The sequence below is a fragment of the Callospermophilus lateralis genome, chromosome 2 (assembly GCF_048772815.1).
Source record: "Callospermophilus lateralis isolate mCalLat2 chromosome 2, mCalLat2.hap1, whole genome shotgun sequence".
Classification (NCBI taxonomy): Eukaryota; Metazoa; Chordata; class Mammalia; order Rodentia; family Sciuridae; genus Callospermophilus; species Callospermophilus lateralis.
The window spans coordinates 181,672,095-181,691,495 of NC_135306.1; the positions used below are offsets into that span (position 1 = coordinate 181,672,095).

General features: G+C 50.4%; 1 protein-coding gene across 2 annotated transcripts; it reads right to left on the reverse strand.

Annotated features, from left to right (window-relative positions):
• Window positions 1–379: 379 nt before the first annotated feature.
• Window positions 380–18,410, reverse strand: Elf5 (E74 like ETS transcription factor 5). Of its 2 annotated transcripts, XM_076844332.1 has the most exons (6): window positions 18,290–18,410; window positions 10,394–10,627; window positions 7,489–7,539; window positions 2,513–2,581; window positions 956–1,151; window positions 380–476 (listed from the first exon to the last, which is right to left on the reverse strand). In XM_076844332.1, the coding sequence occupies exons 1-6, from the start codon at window positions 18,408–18,410 to the stop codon at window positions 380–382; spliced, it is 768 nt and encodes a 255-aa protein (XP_076700447.1). The 2 variants fall into 2 exon arrangements, with proteins under 2 accessions (XP_076700447.1, XP_076700448.1); XM_076844333.1 differs by lacking the exons at window positions 7,489–7,539; window positions 10,394–10,627.
• Between the last annotated feature and the right edge of the window lie 991 nt (window positions 18,411–19,401).

Genomic DNA, 19,401 nt, shown 5'->3' on the forward strand with positions numbered 1-19,401 from the left:
AGAACTAAACATGATTTCTTTTTTTTTTCCTTTGTGAGCTGCTACAGTTAACCACTGGAGACCACGGGAAGCTTTGGAATGAAAGTATTGGGTGTGTCTCAAATGGCAGAATTAGATCCTTCTCTCTGAGCAGCACCAATGACATTAGCTATTGTGGTTCTGTGACACTTGATTAGGGAAATAGTGTTTGAACAAGGTACCGCCAAAGGGCATCGTCCCTTCCTGCCAACACCCCAAGTGGGTAAGCTGAGGTGTGGAGAAATTTCATCAGCACATTTGCAGGTTAAAAAAGAAAAAAAAAAAGACTTTCAAATGTCTATTGCAATCTTGATTGTTTCAAAAGAGAAATCCATCCGATGACCTTAATGCCCAGAGCAGATCATAGTTTGTCTTCTTGCCACCCGTGTGCATTTTTTCCAAATTTGTACACTAACCTTCGGTCAACCCGCTCCAAAATCCCTGTTTTATAGTAGTATCTGTGAAAGAAAGCACAAGAGAAATTCAGAGAGGGTTTGTACCCCAGGAAAACAACAGGACATCCACTGCTCTCCCCATTCCTCTCCGGTGACAGGCTGGTCTTCAGTTACTCTGGTATTTTCACACCCTGTTATCAGCTTACACTTAAACCTTTCCCAGACATCCTTTACCACACTTGGTTCAAAACACTGTGTGTGTGTGTGTGTGTGTGTGTGTGTGTGTGTGTGTGTGTGATGGCCTGGATTCAGAGTGATCCCCGGGGAACTCTGCCAAGAACGAGGAGGACAGCGGGTCAATTTACAAACCACAATCCCACCTGCAACCAAGAACCTGAGTTTTGTCTCATGACCTTTCTATTATCAAATAAAAGCTGCAAAAAAAAGAAAAAAAAAAAAAAACACAGGGCAATTTTCTATGGCCGACCATTTTATATAACTGGTCTTTGAAGGCTTGGTGGCATTTGATGCTATTAACTTACCTCAGAGCTCTGCTCAACTTTTCGTATGTCATTCTGTCGTTTTTCTTCCTCTGTCCCCACATCTTTGCCAGGGCTTCTGATTTAACAACCCGAAAAATACCTTGTTCCCTGTCTTCCCATTCCAGAATGCCACAGTTTTCTTCAGGAGATAGCAGCAAGTCTCGCACAAATTCCCAGAGATGAGAACTTTGGAGGCCTTTTGGGAAGGGGAAGAAAGTTAGTTACTTAAAAATTTTGGTTTTTGTCTTTTTGAACCACCCAGGGATGCTTTACCACTGAGCTGCATCCCTAGCCCTTTTTATTTTTCATTTTGAGGCAGGGTCTTGATAAGTTGCTTAGGGCTTTGATAAGTTGCTGAGGCTGGTCTCCAACTTCCCAACCTCTAGCCTCAGCCTCCTGAGTTGCTAGGATTACAGTTGTGAGCCGCTGTGCCCAATTAAAGATGATTAAAAAAAAAAATAAAGGAAGAATTGTACAACTTCTCAATAACCCTGGAGAGTTGCTGCTTTCTGGGGAAATTTCTCAATGAATGAATGAATGCTGTATTTGAAACCTTCCTGAACTGTGAAACATCTGTCTTCCAATTAAGCAGAAGCAAAACACAGAGAGACATCAAATTTACATTGACCGGCAGCGCTGTGGCTCACAGATGTTCTATTCTCATGGAATGAAACCACGGGTCTCCTTTCTGGTAGACGGTGTGGTTGTGCTATGATTCTGTCGCCTGCAGAAACCTGCAATTTTGTTGTTCACAAAAAGTTGGCACTTCTCTTGTCCCATGGTAGTGCAGTTGAGACTGGGTACTTGGGTTTGGGTCCTGAAGCTGCCCCCTTCCAAGCTCTGTAACTGCCATCTGTCTACTTACCTTGTCTGTAAAGTGGAATAAGAGCATCCATGTCTCATCCATGAGTGAGACGATGTAATGACTCAATTCACGGTAAGTGGTTGGGACCACACCTCCCACAGAATGATTGCCTGACTCTGCATGGGTGGCTCTCTCCCTCTAGGCCCCCGCCCCCTTTTTTTGGTACCAGGGATTGAACCCAAGGGCGCTTTACCGCTGAGTCACAACATCCCCAGCACTTTTTATATTTTATTTAGAGACAGGGTCTCACTAAATTGCTCAGGGCCTTCCTTGCTGAGTTGCTGAGGTGGGCTCTGAATTGCGATTTCTGCCTCAGCCTCCGGGGTGCTGGGTGGCTCTCTTACGCTGGGAGTACTTCCCCTGAGTACTTCCCCTGAGTACTTCCCCTGAGTACTTCCCCTGAGTACTTCCAAGAGAAGCCCGAGGGTGGACCCGGAAAACAAAATCCTCATTCAGAGATACGAACTGGTTAGAAACTGTCCTTGCTTCCTCGCTTCAATTCTTAAAATTGCTTTTCCAAGGGAGAAGAGACAACCCTGATTCTGATATGAGCGAAAGCCATCAGCCATGGCGCTGCCTGCCTTGGGGAGTAACTGGCCCACTCAGAAGTTCGGTCTCAGAGCTCATCCAGGCAGACCCCCTGGCCTCGGCATGGTTTGAGGACCTTGGAAAACCCGGGTCTTTGTACTTACTCGTTCGACTGTGACTGTGACAGTCTTGGCTTTTGATGCCACTTGTTTTCAAGCAGTTGGAATCAGCATCTGAAAGAGAAGGACTTTGTAGCAGCGGGAGGACAGAGGCAGCACTGAGCCCTTGGATCACACCCAGGAGCAGATGCTCACCGACCGCCTGAGGGCACTCAGCCCAGGTAAGGGACAAAGGGGCCAAATGCAAAGCAGATGCCTTTGAACAGTGTTTGCACTGGATCCTGGGGACCTGCCACACTGGGGGTTCTGGGCTCAGTGCTGGAATACAAGAGTGAGCAGAGCAGGGAGGGCCCCCACTCATGTGGACGTGTGGACGGAAGGACTCCGTGGCCAGGCAAAGCAGACGGATTGCCTGATGCTTTAAATGTAGTGAAGGAGGTGAGAGGCGAGGACGGGGGCGCACCCACGTCCTGAGAAGGAGACTAAATTTATGCTAATGAGCAGGAGCAGGGTGCCCTGTGCCAGGGGAGGGCGGGAGCGACGGTGCGGGGGAGCGGGTGGCCAGCAGGCCATGCGGGGGACTTGCTTGGAGGCCACAGGGAGGTTTGGGATTTGATACCAAAGTGGAGAGCGAAGGTTCACATTTTAAGGAGACCTCTCTGGCTCTCTGTGGAGGACACATTGGGAGGGGCACATTGAAGCAAAGAGACCGGCGCTTATGAAGGGAGGAAGCGAGGTGTCGACATTGGGTTACATGATCTATAAGCTATGCTGTGAGTGACAGTTGGAGACACCTGGACACACACCATCCCACCGTAGTGTATGGCAGCACCAGATCTGGTCTCTCCTGTCCCATATCCTCTGCTGCTTCTCCAGCTCTCTTTGCTCTACTCACTCTCACCACTGACTCCTTCTCAAACCTGCAAACACATTCCACCCCAGGGCCTTTGCACTTGCTCTTCCCCATGCCTGGAGTGCTCTTTCCTTGGATATCTGTAGGTTCACACAATCTTGGCTCAAAATCACCTTCCCATGGGCCCTTCTCTGACTCCCCATGTTGCAGTCACATGCAGGTACCCCAGGCAGTGTTCCATAACTGCTTCCCTTTATTAACCACCCGAGTATATTATTTGGTTCATTTATTTATGGAGGTCACTGTCTGTCTGTGCCCACTGGGGGGCAGAGATTCGTCTTTCCAGATGTACCCCATCAGCACCTGGCACACTGCTGTGTGTCACTGAGCAGCCTCTATGCTCCACCCTCCTAACTGTGCCTACTGTGGTCCAGTAATATGCTGCACTGAAGGAGGAAGAAGGGAAGCGTGGCGTCTGTGCACACGCTGTTGCCCAGGGTGACTTGTCTCAGGGACACTGAGTCATGTCACTCACTAATGCAATGGCCTGCAGGGGTTCCTTGTTGTCCCCAGGATGAAGGCCGTCACAAAGACCTCTCATAAGCTGATACCACTCAAGTCTTCAAACTTATCTCTTTCTTCTCCCCCAATTTTTCCCTTCTCTTGGGACAGATGGTCCCAACGGGGTGTGGCTTTCTTCTGCCTCAGGGCCTTTGCATGGGCTCCTTACTCTGCACCTTTACCCAGCTGAATTAAGTTCCCAGCTCTTCAGGAAGCCTTCCCCGAACTTACCCTCAGGGTTAGATCCTGCCTGAGTCCTCAGCACCTGTGAGTCCCCTGGCATCCCGCAATGGTTCCACGCCACTATAAAAACCCATCTCCTCCTGTCTCCTCTAACGGCTGATACGTAGGGATCATGTACTCAATGCTAAGTCCAGTTAAGTGCTTCCCAAATGGCATCTCACTGGGTCCGGCAACAACCCTGCGCAATATTATTGTGATTTTCATTTTATTGAGAAGGCATTGGAAACCCAGAGTCTTAAGAATCTTCTCCAGATGGTGAAGCCAAGACGCAAACCCAGAGAGTTCCAGAGCTGGTGCTCACAACTCCTCCTTTATCACACCTTTCATGGTAGGGGTTCAGTAGAATCGAATGACAAATTATCCGCTAGGATTTGTTGAGCGTGGGCGATTGCCTGACTCTCACTCCATCTCAGAGACCCTGGCGATGCCTGTCTATTCCCAACTTTTGTTTTGACTTCAACTTTTAGAGAGAAAGAAAACAAATGGACCCGTAACAATAGGCAAAGGTGAATCACTAATCATGAGTAGAAAACAAGCGTTCACTGAGACCCAGAATGGCAAGAAGAGAGGGAAAAAGTCACCCTTCTAACTTTCGCCTGGTGTTTTGGAAGAAGGGCATTCGGCCCTGATGGCATAAAGACAATGTCGGTCTCGGTGAAGTGGGATGGGACCGGTGGTGGGGGTCATGGGGTGGCTGGACTGGCCAGGCCATCCTGTTCTGTCTGATTTGGTGGTGGCTCTGAAGTTACTCATGGGTGGACTAGATTCAGGCCTCAATTGGCTGATGGTGACAGTGGTGGTGGTGGCAGGGGCAGAGGGGCTGACGTCATTACTGTGGTGTCAGCATTGAGGTAGGTTCTCACATCGAGCCCTGCTGGTGCGTCTTCAGTGGCACCCGAACCCTCTAGATTTTTCTGCAAATGCCAGTGGTGTTTGGGGGTGCGGGTCTCTCTGCCTCGCAGCTGGTTAATCTCAGCTGTGTCCCTGGTGTGGGGTGAGTGGAGGCGTGGCCCGGGCTCTCAGCTGTCTGTGAGTTGGAGAGACCTTGAGACTGGAAACGTAAAATGTGGCTGAAGGGTTTCCTCTCATTTGTTGACTAAAACCACAGTCAAGTGTTCTCCAGGAGCTGGGCTGGGGTCCTGAGGCGTGGGGTGGGGTTTCCAGATCAAGCCCATCCCATGCTATGGTACTAGCAGTCTAGCCATGAAGTCTGAACTGCATGCTGGGATGACGTGGGGACGCTCTGAGGATCAGGAGCAAGGAGGTACCAGCAGGGGACCCGGGACTGCAGGACTTACTCCTGGGTGCCTGGAGCCCCCGGGGGTGTTTTGGCAGCATGGGTGGGTGGGGGCAGGTGGAGAGAAAAGACAAAGCCAAGAGGGGCTGGGGGCTTCGCTTTGGCCAGTCCTGATGGTTTCATAGGGAGCAGTGGGTGCAGAGCCAGCTGTGGCGGGAGAGCCAGCTGGGCCGTTGCACCTTGGGTGGGTACTGAGTTGGTCTCTGGTTGGCACATCAACATTGAAAGGCAGCCTCTCACTTCTGGGGTGTGGGAGACCATGAAGTGCCACCTGGGCTAGAGGTTCTGTGGCCGTATGCCCTGGATTTCTGGAATGGGCTCACTGTATAAGCTACCAGAGTGATGCCTTTATACTTATCTTGTACCCTTCAAACTATACCTTGGGGCTTCTGTTTTGTGGGAGCATGGTCGTCAGGGCTGCGGAAGTGCAGACCTAGGCCTCAGAGGTCCCTGGGAAGGCTTTGGTGTCTGGGCCAAAGACTAGGCGGAGCTGAAGGCAGCCGCCAGGAGAGGAGGACTTGTCTCCAGGAGTGTGCGCTCTAGAGATGCTGACCACCAGCCCTCGGCCGACCACTTCTACCTTCAGAAACCTCTCTCCATCTCTTCCCCATCACCGGTCTGGGCCATCACCGTTTATGTCCTGGACTGAGGCCTCCTGGTCACACTCCTTTCTGCCCCAGACATAGTAGCTGAGGGATCTTAAAATGCAGGTGGGATCTTACCATTTCCATGCTTACAACCCTTCAGCAGCTTGGCCACCTGCTCAGATTGAAATCCAAACTCTGCTTCCCATAAATGTGTCCTGCCCTACTCTCCACCCCAGGTCTTTTCCTTCCTGCTGCTGGTGCTGGTGAGGCTCAATGCTCTACCAACACTGTCTGAGAGAACCCGGTGATGGTGAAATCTGAGCAATCCAATATGGCGGCCACCTGTGGCTACTGAGCACTTACAATATGGCTACTGCTACCAAGGAGCTTGGTAGCAGTATTTTGGTATTGGATTTTGGTATTATTTAGTTTTAATTAATTTAAATAGCCACATGTGGTGAGTGACTACCAGACTGGACAAGTTAATGCGAGACCTCTGGTCTTCTTGGGTTGTTTCTCAGGGATCAAGATTCTTCCTATCCCTGGGCCTCTGCACTGGCCATTTATTCCCGGTAACCTTTTCTTTTCTCTCTCCTGGGAGGGGAGCAGGTTCTGTGGAGCAGAGTGAGGAGGGGGAGGGCTGCTGAAGCCACAGCACAGCTCCTGGATGTGGCTATTCTTGCACTAAAGGTCCAAGAACTAACCAACAAAATCACCCTAAATTTTTGTTAACCAGGAGTTAAACAAACTGATAGGCACCTTAGAGAAAGAAGAAATAAATCATAAGAAATGGTCCCTGTGTGTTGCCCTGCTGGCTCACACCTCTCAGGGGCCTTGGAAGTCACAGGTGTTTGGCCCTCTTTGCAGGTGACTGAGCTGGAGTCCACGGGGAGAGGTCTCCCCAGAACCACCTCTCCTCCAGGTCCCTGGGCCAGAGCCTTTGTGTGTGAGACTTAATAACTCATAGCAATGATCACCATCATCATCTTTAAAATATGGAAGCTCCAAAAGTGCCCTTTCCAGAACCTTCTCCATCTGAAAAAGTGAAACGGGGAGAGTGAGCCCACCTGAGATCCTTCATTATCTCATAAATCAGGAGTTCAACCTACTCGGTGAGCTCAGGGTGTTCTGAAATGGGGTTGACACGGGGCCTCTAATGACAGCTAGTGGGCACCAGTTTTCGGAGCATCCACACTGCTGGCACACACCAGCCACTTTTGTCGAACTCACCACAGCCCCACAGGGTCCTGACGTCCTGAGACAGGGAGACAAAGTCTCCGGGAGGATGGATCCTCCACAGACCTGAGCCGTGGCCCCAAGAGCCACGTCCTCGCTCTCCCCGCCACGCCCCTTCCCACTGTCTCCTCCAGGTCTTGCTTCAGTCACCGACCTTCTAGCGTGGTGGTGAAAGCCCCATCAAGCCCCCGCGCCCCCACACAGCCACGGCATAGCCCTGGGCAGCTTGAGCTTGATTACTTACAGTCTTTGATGGTGGCCTTGGTCTCTTCAGTGTCGTTGAAAAAGGAGTAACCTGGGAAAGGGAAAGAAACACGGAAACCATACCTTTCAATCTGGGTTGGCAGGAGAGGACCGGTGGCGGGGAGGGGAGCAACAGCTGATTTATAAACAGTGATTTATTTCAGAGGGAAGCTCTGGGGCCATCTGGTCCTTATAGAACACCCTGAAGCCACCTCTCAGAGGTAACAATCTCCTTCTCAAGGGTCACTTGGAAGGAGCAGCTAGAGCCAGGCGTCCCAGCAGGCTCTGTGGGTCTTCTGAGTGGGCACTGGGAGGGAGCCGGGGCTGGGGACTCAGAGGGCTGGGCTCTGAGTGGGTCTGGACCACTGAACCCCGTGTGGCTTTGCCAGTCAGGTGGCGTCTGGGATCACTGGTTGTTGTCAGTGGTCACCTGAAACAAAGCACCCACTCAGCTCCCCTTGGGTTCTGTGTCTGTGATCTCTGATGCGGTATGATAATCCCCTGAGTTTAAAATGTGCGTTAAGTGGTGATCAAAGGGGAGCATGGGAAAAAGAGGCCAAAAGAGGCATAAAACCCTACCTGAGAGCCAAGTTTACCCAGGATTTGGAAGACCAGGGCCTTGCTTCCCTACTCTGCAGCCTGGGGTGGACTGGGCTTGAGTTGGGAGTTTCAGATCACGTTTTCAAGTTGGTGCCCAACACGAGGACTGACTGTTTCCTGACCCTGTGTCTGAACCAGAGACTGATTTCTATTCAGGAAGGAGATGGGAACAGGGCACATGTGTGGTTGTTCTTTCCTGGTGCTGTGTCCTCATTTGTTTTGGTTAGCCATGGCCCCTCAGAAGACTCCACCCAAAGCACAGACCAGAATAGGATGGGGAATGGACAGGACTCATTCTCTCCCACACGTCTTCATGAACATCCTGCATTATTTGGTTGTTATTGGTCTGGTTCCTGGGCAGTCCTTGCAATGTGTTTTCAAGCTTTTCTTTTCTTTCTAAAAATATGCTCAACTTGCTTTCTTGCCTTCCATCTTTCCCATTGACCTCTCCTTCCAGTGACCACACCCTCATGGTTCTGGGTCCTTAAATCCTACTGTGGTTCTCTGGGCCCTAGACCCGCTTCTAGCTCCTCTCCTGTCCCAAACTCCCTCATCTGTTCTATTCCCTAATTTATGGTGGTAACACAAGGCATAAACTAAATAATGACCTCGGATTTATTGTCCAAATGGAAATGCTTTTGAGAATGAAAGGCATCACTAATAATAATTATTTCAGGACAACAGATGAGAACAATGTCCTGGGAAAATTGGGACTGTGTAAACTTTGGTCACAATACATATGTACACAGACCTTCTGGAAAAACACTGGAGGAAGGACTTTAGAAAAGAGCAGCTTGGTGGAATAGATTTCTACTGCTCCATGAGAAGCCCCCCTGGCCTGGAGAATGCCTTACACGTCACCATAGGTCCCTTAGAAAAAAATAAGCCACCAATGACTTATTAAAAGCAATCAACTTTTAGTTCATCCATCTCGCCCAGATCCCTGAGCTAATGGGACCAGGAATAGGTATTTTTGGATGTAACAATTGCCAGAGATTGGAGGTGTTAATGATAGGTGGCCCCAGCCCAGGGACTGTTTGGGGCCTGGACACACTTGGCATTTGACCAAACTGGTAGTGCCAGGCTGCTGCTTCTCCCAGGATGAAGTATGCTCTCTCCATGGTCCTGGGATTCTCATGGAAGGCGGTTCCCTCAGGAGATCCTGAGTGGAGCCCTGGACAACTTCTCCCAGAGATGCTCGTCCCCAGTCAGGGAAGGCACACTCTAATACAGGCCACTGTCCCGGCTCAGGGCACAGGCTCACAAGGGTCCAGTGGGCCCTCCTTGGCTTTCCTGCCCTCTTGCCCTTGCACTGGAGAGGAGCAAATAAAGATCAAAGAATCCGAGCTGGAAGGTCTGCTGTGGTCTTTCTGTGGAAATAGGAATCCTCGACAGAGCACCTCCTTCAACAGGGGCTTGACGGTTTAATTATCCCCAGAGACGGGACCTTCCTTCCTCCTGTACCTCCCCATGTAGCCTTTCCAAGAGAAGGTGCCAACTCATAGAAGGAGCTTTGTTAAAACTGAGCTGAGATGGTCTTCCTTTGCTGTTAAAATGTCTGCCTCTTGGTGATATGAAAGATGGTGAAGATAGCTCCATCTCCTGCATTGGCTTCCTGGTGTGCTGTGCCAGGTGGTATTTCACTAAGTCCTCGCAGGAAGCCCGGGAGGTGTGTAAAGAGACTGGAGATCAAGGCTGTGCAGTGAATCAGCCATGTTTGCTGTGCGACTTTAGGGAGGTCACTTAACTACTCGGGACAACAGTTCCATTACCTGTGACATTGCTACACAGAATTAGATGTTTTCAAAAAACCTTTCACGTTTGGAAAAAAAGTTCTCAGCAACATCCTGCTCTCAGAGGGTGTTCAAGTCAAATAGTGTTAATGGCGCCACCTTCTGGCCATTCAGTGCATGACCATCAGAAAGGTGATAAAAATGAAATGCCAAATATTTGGATTCCTCTTCAAACAGAAAAGGGTCTATTTGATATTTTCCCCTTAGGACTAATGTGAGGTAAAGCAGAAATATCTTTTTTTTGTCTACCCCAAGTAGTTTTACATCTTCATGAACATTGGTCTGATTCCTGGGCAATCCTGCAATGCGTTTTTAGCTTTTCTTTCTAAAAATGTGCTCGACTTGCTTTCTTATAACTTACTCCCTTTTACTTAAAATTCCCAAACGGAGCTTCTAGTTATTGAGAGGTTTTGTCTGAGAGTTCCAGCTAACTTTTGCATTGCAAGGCCCATGGGAGGGAAGGACCCTAGAGGGCATCTGGCCCCACCCCAAGCACTCTGACCCTGACCTGACCTTGTGTGCGGATGTTCTGCAGGATGAAGTACAGGTACTCCCCACAGATGCCAGCGGCCTCCACAAACTCCTCCTGTGTCATGCTGCACAGCTGCAGGCCGCTGATGTTGAAGTGGCAGAAGGAGATGCAGTTGGCATCCAACTTGTACTGGTCACAGCAGAACTGGAGCCATTCCCAGACGTGGCGCTTAGTCCAGTATTCAGGGGGGACTGATGTCCAGTAAGAGTCACAGGCTGCACCAGAGGAGAGAGAAGTGAGGGACAAGGATCTCCAAGGCCCCCAGTTGTAACATCCCCATCCCTCACTCAGTGGGTTGAAAGGTCTTCCAGCCTTGTGGTGTCCTGCAGGGTCCCAGGCCACCTCCTACTTTGCAGAGAAAACCAGAGGCACTGAGTCCTGCAGATGGACTTTAGGGCCAGAGAAGGAAGATAACCAGACCTCATTCTGGTATTTAGAAAGAGGGATCCAATGAAGGAGGAAAACCAAAATGCTCCTCAGCTATTTGGTTTCACACAACGCGGTATCAAGAGGGCAAGATCAGGAGCCCGAGAGGCCTGGGTTCAGATCCTGATTTGGCTGCTTTTCACTTGGGCAAAGTCTGTAGCCATTTAAGTTTCTGTCTCCTTCTCTGTAAAATGAGGACGAGATGATTGACTCACAGGACAGTAATGGTGTTTGAGATTAATGTATGTAGACTGGTGCAGAGACCATGACCAATCAATCCAACAGTTGTTAAACACCTACTGTGTGCCAGACACATTTGAACATTTGAACACATCAATCCATTGAAGCTGGATTGATTCTTTCAATTCTCATGGACTGGCAGTCCATGACGGCTACCTGCTGGTACAGTCTCTGGCCATCTCCTGCCAAGGGCTTGGGATGTTTAGACATTGCCTAGAGTCTAACAGAGCTTGGATCATGATAGCTAGTGTCTCTAGAGGAAGCAGGACATGGAGAATTTGTTGTTGATGTTCTTGTGTTTTTTGGTGGTGTTTTGAGAATTTTCTATTCTGAGATCAGAGCCCCTCACTCTCCAAATAAGCTGCATATACACCCAGGCAATTGTGGGTGCCATCTTGTCTGGGAGACTGGGAAATGGCAGTACCTGGCACAAGGGCAGAAACTAGAAATTCAGCATCCTTGTCCTAGTGTCCCAATGAAAAATGGAGAGTGGCAGACAGGGGTAAGAGGTGAGGTATCAGATATTAGGTCTAACTTTGATGTAAATAATTCCTGTAATCTTATGGTATTATCCATCCATCCATCCATCCATCCATCATCCATCCATCTACCCATTCATCCATTCAATAAATGACAGCTTCAGTTTCTTCATTGGTGTAATGGGATAATTATAGCACCGATATTATAGGGTTGTTTTGCAGATTGGATGGGTTAATATACTTAAAAGTACTTAGGACAGAGTCTGGATAATTTCGATACTATTCTTAACTTTATCATTGTGCCCCTACTTTATGTGATGCAACAAAATCTGTGTTAGGAATACGTGGTAGCTAAGGCAGGTTTATCCCTGTCTCCTAGGAGGCCACAGATGAGGAACTTCAGGGTCAATGAGAAATGTTATAAGATACCCTGGGCAGCGTGTGGCAAAGCTGGGATCTGAATCCCAGTCTGAACTTGGAAGTCACTCCCTGCCCCACCCCCATCCAATCATACTGGTCCTCAGAGGGTGGGCACAGAGAAGAGACAGACAATGGGAAGAGAGGCAGACAGAGCTAGAGAGCAGGAGATGGCTACGGGGGAAGGCAGAGAGCAGACGACAGGGGAGGTGGCTGGTTCAGGCTGTGTGGATGACAGGAAGGGTCCCCTGAGTTAGACTCCACAGCAAATTAGTGCTACTGCGTTTCCACTTTCAATCCTACATCCACTGCCATTGGCCCCAACACAGCTGTGGCACTTCTGAACCAGTGAGGGAATGGTCTCCCTGACCTTCCAGGGGCTACTGCTCACCACGCACCGCACCCACTGCATGTCACAAAGGTGCCACATGTCCTTGGTGACACCATCTCAAGCCTCTCAAATTCTCCCAATAACCCTACCAAGTAGGTGAGATGGGGCTGTTTCACAGAGGTGGAAACTGAGGCTCTCCTTAAAATTCAAAGTCCTTCCAGAAACTTCTTTTCTCATCTTGATGTAGTCTGAGGGGCAGTAGATTTGTTTTGATTTATTTAAAAATTTTAACCAGAATTTCACACGCGTGTCAATGAAGGAGTCAGTATCCCTCCAGGCTGGTGAAGGCTGATGTCATCGCTTCTGCCTGGTGGGTGAGAAGCGTGAGGTGGCCAGCAGGGCTGAGAGTCCCCCCTCCCCTGCTCTTGCTCCCTGGCTGCTGGCCGGGCCGGCCCGTCAGGCACATGGCGGTCACCACGCGCATAAAGTCAGTTCTGTGCTTTCATCTACCGTTTCCTGGCTTGAGTGAATCTGGGGGGCCTTTGGACGTTCCTGGTTTCCTGATGAGAGATGTTTATGAGCCTTGACATTCTTCAGACGCTGGTCCCGCTGGGCCCTGCTGGCTGAGATGGCTATCGGTGTGTGACCGTGGGAGGCCATAGCCGAGTCGCTCTTCTCTCCCCTTCTCCACTTCTACCACCTTGCTATTTTCTTTGGCACTCAAAGGGGACCATATTGTTTCTGGAAGCCAAGAGGGCCTCAAGGATTCGGAGAAGTGCCCGGGTGGGGGTGGACGCTGACACCAGGCAGGTGTTGCTGGCCTGGCTCCCTGTTCTCGGCTGCTCTGGGAGGCAGGCTCAGCCACAGAGGCAGGCTTTGTGTGCAGCTTGGGCCCTGGCGGGCAGCTGGGGGCCAGAGCCAAGAGTGGCTGGCTCCTCGTCAGCACAGCCTCCCACAGCCCAGAGCTGAGAGGAAGGCGGTTGTCCTCGGGGACGTGAAGGAGGGCCACAGGGCCAATACCCAGGGGTGGTTTTGGTGGTGGTGTGTTTCCATGGTCCCATCCTTGGGGAGGCTGAGGGAGGTGAGAAGGCCGGCCCTAACCACCCCTGCCACCCTGCGTTCCCTGTCACAGCCCGTCCCCTCCTTCAGGTTGCTTTCCACAGGTGCTTCTCGGCCCCTTCTGCCATCTCTAGCATAATCCCCGCTCTTCCCCTCCCCTCAGGCGCCCTTCTCAGAAGTGCTCGGAGGACTCACAGCACCTCCCTCCCCAGACCTTGGGCTCTGCCCACCCTGAATGGGGGGTGCAGGGAGCCCGACCCAGACCACAGCTGGTGTAACAGGATGACCAGTGACCACCACCTTCTGTTCCAGATGAGGAGACTGAGGTTCTCTATCCCCCTAAGGTCACCGTAGGGGACCCTGGGCCCACGCCAACCAAGGGCACTGCCTACCTCAAAGACTGACTAAAATGAGATTTGGGTCAAGAAGGAGAAAGATCTATCTGTCCATCTATTCTAGATTTGAAGAATCAGAAAGCAGATGGAGAGACGGTGATGCCAGTATTTCCAACCCCAGCGAATGACAGAAAGAAGACCCTTCTGCTACTTGGAAGAAAAGAATTCAGGGAAGATAAAGGATGAATTTGTACATCCACACACCTATTACCCTTAATCGGCTGTATTTAAAAATGCCTGGAGTTTTCCTCAATGAAAGTACCACCCTAAAACATCAGCTCAACTTGGTGGGGGAACTGAGCTCTGCGGCCCTCCTGCTTGGTCTCCAGTTGAGGCTGGCCGGCATCCTGTGTCCAAAGGCCACTATTAAGTAGCAGGCTGTGCCAGCTCCTTTGAAGTCGGAAGTGGGTCAGGACACCGTGAGGGCCAGGTGCAAAGGGAGGGACAGCTGGGGAGCTAGAGGGAGTTTTGGCAATTGTGGGGGAACTCTCATGGCGGTAACACATCCTGGGAGGTATTTAAGTTCTGAAGGACTTGAGCTCCTGGGGCTGGGCTGGTGTTCTCCAGGGCTCACAGCATCAGCAGGTAACATCCATGCCTGAAGTGGCCCCCGTGGGGACACTGGGAACTGGAAAGGGGACCTGGCTATTCAACTCCCCTGGCAGGGTGACGTTTGTTCTCAGGGAAGGGGGTTTCCTCGGTCTAGCTGAGGGACACCAGAACAAAGCCAGCCCAGGGCTCGGTGAGGGGGAGGCAGACAGTCTGCCTCAGAGGAGGCCTGAGCCAGGCAGCTCCAGCCCATAATTAGCATGATTTATTAGCATAGGGAGTTGGGAAAGTGTTTTGCCCCAGGCGGCCCTGAAGAGCAGTGGTGGGTGAACTGGGCAGCGAGGAGGGGCACCATCAATTGTAGCTTTGTCACTGAAAGAAGGACTTTACAAGGGAAAACCCGCACTGATAGGTAAACTGCTTCCAGATTTCCTCCTGGAGCCAGGCTAGACCGCTCCCAGAGCCCAGGCTAGCCCCATCCAATGGGCTGTCTTGGCTTTCCATCCCAACCTCTGGAATGACTCAGACCATGAGATGGGAAAAAGAAAGCCCAGGAGCAGTGTAGGAAATGGGATGCAGGAAAGAGGAGGAGAACTGGCTGGGATCTGCCGAGGGCAATGGGCTTGTAGGGTGAGTTAGGGAGGTGCAGAGAGGGCCAAGCCTGGGGGTGTCGGGGCCACGCTACCCAGAGACTCAGATGTGTAGAGGAGAGCCAGAGGCAAGGTCCCCCGGGATGTGACTGCTGCCACAGGGCGCCCCAGACTTCCAGATGATTTTGTGTTTGATTATATGGTTTTGATGTAGAAGTTCTTAGGCTCTTAACCTTTGTATCTGCTCTCAAACACCTCTACCCAAGCACAAGAATCTTGTTAAGAAAAGCCCATGTGGGATCCAAATGCTTCTCTCCCTGATTTTCTGGCTCAGTGATTTTATTTATTTATTTTTTTAAAATTTCTTTCTTAAAATAAAATCTCACATTTGACTATGATAGCTAACATATTTATTGCGTGCTTCACCTGTGCCCGTCATGCTAAGCCCTGTGTTTTCTCATGTTATCCTCAACACATGCTATGAAGTCTCCTATGGTTACATGTCACAAATGAAGAAAGGAAGTCTTCAGGTGACCTTTTGGTAAAGGATAGAGCTAGGAGTGGGTCCTATAGGTGTGTTCTAACTCCTGCAGCCAAGCCTCCATACCCACTGTGCTGTACTGTCTTTAGAAGTCGAGTGGAGGAAACTGCTGGAGAATGGGGGTGGAGAGTCTGGTTGTCATTGTGACCTAGCTCTCTTCTAGGGTGTGCCCTGAGGTACTGAGAACCCCTAGAAATGCCCCAGCCTGGAAACCTCCGCTACAGACAAAGTGAGATTTCCAAAGCCCAGGAGGTCCCTGGTGTAGGCACAGCCACCTTGGCAGTCAGGGGACAGGTGTGTGGGATGTGGAGGTCTAGGCTAGAGTTCCAGGAAGTCAGGACTAGGCTAGAATACTCAATGACTCATCACAGGACTGACTCCTGGATCTTGGAGAAAAAAATCTTTTAAAAATAGTGTATGTTGGGGCTGGGATTATGGTTCAGTGACAGAGCGCTCGCCTAGCATGCATGGGGCACTGGGTTCAATCCTCAATATTATATATATATATATCACCTTGCTAAACATAGGAAATCTCATTCCCTCCTCCCAAGGCTAGGAGGCAATTATTCTTTCAGCAAAGGAAAATATATCTCAAGAAACTTGTTGCAAGACACGGGGCTGGTGAACAGCAGTGCCAGGACTTGAAGCCAGACTTGCACAGGAAGCTGCCATTAGGACCACACCAACGCAAGCTCTGATTCAAGACAGAGGTCCCTGTGAGTGGGCGAGGACCTCGGAGAGATGCCTCAGAGCCAGATAGCACTGCAAGTTTGCAGAGGTGCCCAGGGGCAAATGTGCTGTCCTTGATGCTTCCCTGGTAGAAAGTGCTTTTGTGGAAACTTGGACCAGTGCACCACCTCTCTGGGTGACAATGTCTTTGTCAGAAGAGGACAAGAATGTACCTCCAGGTATTCTTCCCACCACAGGGACCCCGAGGAGAGCCAGAGACCGTGAGGCTCACCTGGAGCTGGGCAGCTCAGACTGAGCTTTCATGCCCAGCTTTGACCTTTAGGAGGTCAGCTTCTGAAATACAGAGGGCCAGGTGACTTGTCAAAAGCCATGTGTGTCAGCAGGGAAGGTTAGAACCCAGGCCACTCCTGAAGAATATTTTGTTGACATTGGCCTCACACCTTGTGGAAATTTCTATTCTCTTAAGAGTGGGGGGAAGAGCAGGCTATGATTGTGATGTTGCTAGATGCAGGATTCAGAGAAGCTTCTGGAAGGAATCCTAGCCATGACCTGGCCGTACCTTCTATTACACTCATGGAAATGCAAAGGCCTCCATGGGGAAGGCCGTGTCTGAGAATCCAAGACTTGGACAGATTTAAGCCACACTGGCAATTTCATGGGTGACGTACTCCTTTTTGATTCTTCATGTTAAAAAAAAAAAAAATGGGGGCCAAATATACATAACGGGAAACTTACCATTTTAACCCTTTTTAAGTGTACTGGTTGGTGTCATCAAATAAGTTCACATGGTTGCACAACCATCAGCACCATCCGGCTCTAGAACTTTCTCAGCATCCCAAACTGGAACGAATGTCCCGTTTTGTAAACACTACGTGTGCTGGCCACGTGCCAGACCACGGCCCAAATGCTCCACAAATATTAACTCATTTCAGGCTCATCACCACCCTACCAGGTAGGCACCCGTGATCCCCACGGTGCCCGTAGGAGGTCTGGGGCATGAGAGGGTAGAGAGTAAGTGTCAAAGCCAGACCTCATGTTGAGAGCACCCGGCTCTCGATGACCACAGAACGTGAAGCCCAGAGCCTGGGCATGGCGCCTACAGGTCATTGAGGCTGTTCCCCTGGCTGCCACCCCAGCTGCCACCCAGGGGAACAGGCAGGGAGGGAGGTCCTGCAATGGCAGGTCTGGGTGACATGAGGGCTGGCCTTATGCCTAGGTGGGATACGTGGGGAAACGGGGACCTGACAACTGTTGCTTTCCCCTTTAGATTTGAACTCTTAGCCCAATTTCAGGGGAAGGAGGTGGAGTACATTTCTCACTGTGTTTCTGGGAAACCATGTGCTTCTTAGGCTTGAGGAAGAACTGTGTTATGTGTCTGATGGATTCAAGTCCAAATGCAATGATCTAGACTTTTCTGAAGATGGCGAGAGATTTTGTGAGTGTGTGTGTGAGTGTGTGCACGGGGTGGGTGTGGGTATAGGACTGCATGGTGTGGGTGAGTTCCTAATTGTGTGTGTGCAGCCCTGGCCTGGGATCCCAGAGGTGGGGACTTCCCTGTGGTGGTGGACACCGTGTTGCAGACTTGGAGGCTTGGCCCCTTCTGGGCACTGCCTCTGGACACCAGGTTGGACTCCACCAGGCCGGCGTTTGCAGGGTTAAGCCTCACTGAGGACTGACACTTGGTGAGGGCTTGCATCACTGCCTGGGGTGTGCACCTGCCGGGCCAGCATTCGGCCAGGGTTGCTGTGATGTGCAGTCACCCAAGCACTCAGGGACAGAGGCCCTCAGAGAGTTTCTGGGGCAAAGCTCAGTTGGCCTCCCTCTGGCATGAGATTTGCGCAAGTTCTCGTGCTTTCTTCTCAGGTGGAGAAAAATGGGCTGAGAGAGAGAGGAGGAAGGGTGAGGAGGAAGGCCTGGGAACAGCAGAGGGACGCAAGTTTACTGAGCACACAGGACTTGGGAGAGTTTCGGGTGAGGATTCTAGCGTTTCCTTTCTGCAAGAGGCTGCCTGTCCTTCCACCTGGGCCTCCCCACCCCAGCCTCTATCCCAAACACTGGCATTTTGAGGCTCCGACACAGCATTGTTGTCTGCCCAAGGCCGGCACCCCCTTCTGGAGCCCCTCCCAGCTGCCTCAAACGGCCCCCTCCAGGTGTACATACCTGTCTGATGCTCAAAGGCAGGATAATACTCTTCATTGCTGAACAGATCGGTCCACGACATCAGGGGGTCGCAGAAGGACGTGTTGGGCAGGAAGGTGCTGTGTGTCACCGAGTCCAACATCACCCTGCAATGGCAGAGAGGCTGTGAGGAAGTGCAGGGGGTGGGCTCTGGAAGACACACCAGGTGGGAGCTCCCAGCACCCAGGGCAACCTTTGGTTTTTGAAAATGACACTGGCCAGGCACCCCTCTAACTGCTGGTCACAGTGGTGCTCTTTATCCTCTCCACATCCTGTTTATCCCCATTTTGTAGATGAGAAAACTGAGGGAGAGGGGTGGAGACAATCGCCTGAGAAACAGAACTAGAAAATGGCAAAGCTGGGACTTGGGGATGGAGGCTCTCGCTGTGCCATCCTGCCTCTTAGTGACCTTGGCTGACACTCCTCTGACATATGCTGGCTAACAATATGCTTCTGAGTATAGTGCAAGAATTGCTATGTAGGATTATATTCAAAATTCTGAAATCCTTAAGCTTGACAACTGAAAGTGTGTGTGAGGGTGTGAGTATGTGTGAGCATGAGTGTGTGAGTGTGTGTGGGGGGCACAAGCACATGTGTATTTGGTACACTTATTCTCCAGCCCTTTAAGAAAACTTAATGGGTATAATTTGCCATAGAAGGAATTACCATAGGGAATCAGATACGGCATGTGCCCAGCGCTGGAGAGATTACAGATCAAGTCCAGTGGGCTGGACTAGAAAGGGGAAAATCCTTAAAGAAGGTAAATACCCTATTGATCCAAAAATTCCCTAATTTTTCTATGATTAAATTCAAATTACCTAATGGCTTAAAAAAAAAAAAAAAGAAAGAAAGAGGGGCTGGGGATGTGGCCACTGGATTGGTGATACATATTTTTATGTGTGTTTGTATAAACACACACGTGCACATATATAACAGTGTATAAAACTATTTGTCATATAGTTCTAGAACTAGCAACAGTTTTATTTATCCCAGGTAGTGACTAGGATTCACTGCAGAGATATGAATGTGTTGGAGGCGTCCGAGTCCCTGAAGGGTAATCTGCATTCTGCAGTGTGTGCACTGCATTACCTAAG

Bases quoted from the DNA above. Each gene is read 5' to 3' on its own strand.
- Elf5 (XM_076844332.1), bottom strand. From the start codon at position 18,410: ATGTTGGACTCGGTGACACACAGCACCTTCCTGCCCAACACGTCCTTC. The intron at 10,628-18,289 runs GTATGTACACCT...CCTCTGGTGCAG, and splicing joins TGCCTTTGAGCATCAGACAG to CCTGTGACTCTTACTGGACA. The intron at 1,152-2,512 runs GTAAGTACAAAG...CCTTCCCAAAAG, and splicing joins TCACAGTCACAGTCGAACGA to GCCTCCAAAGTTCTCATCTC.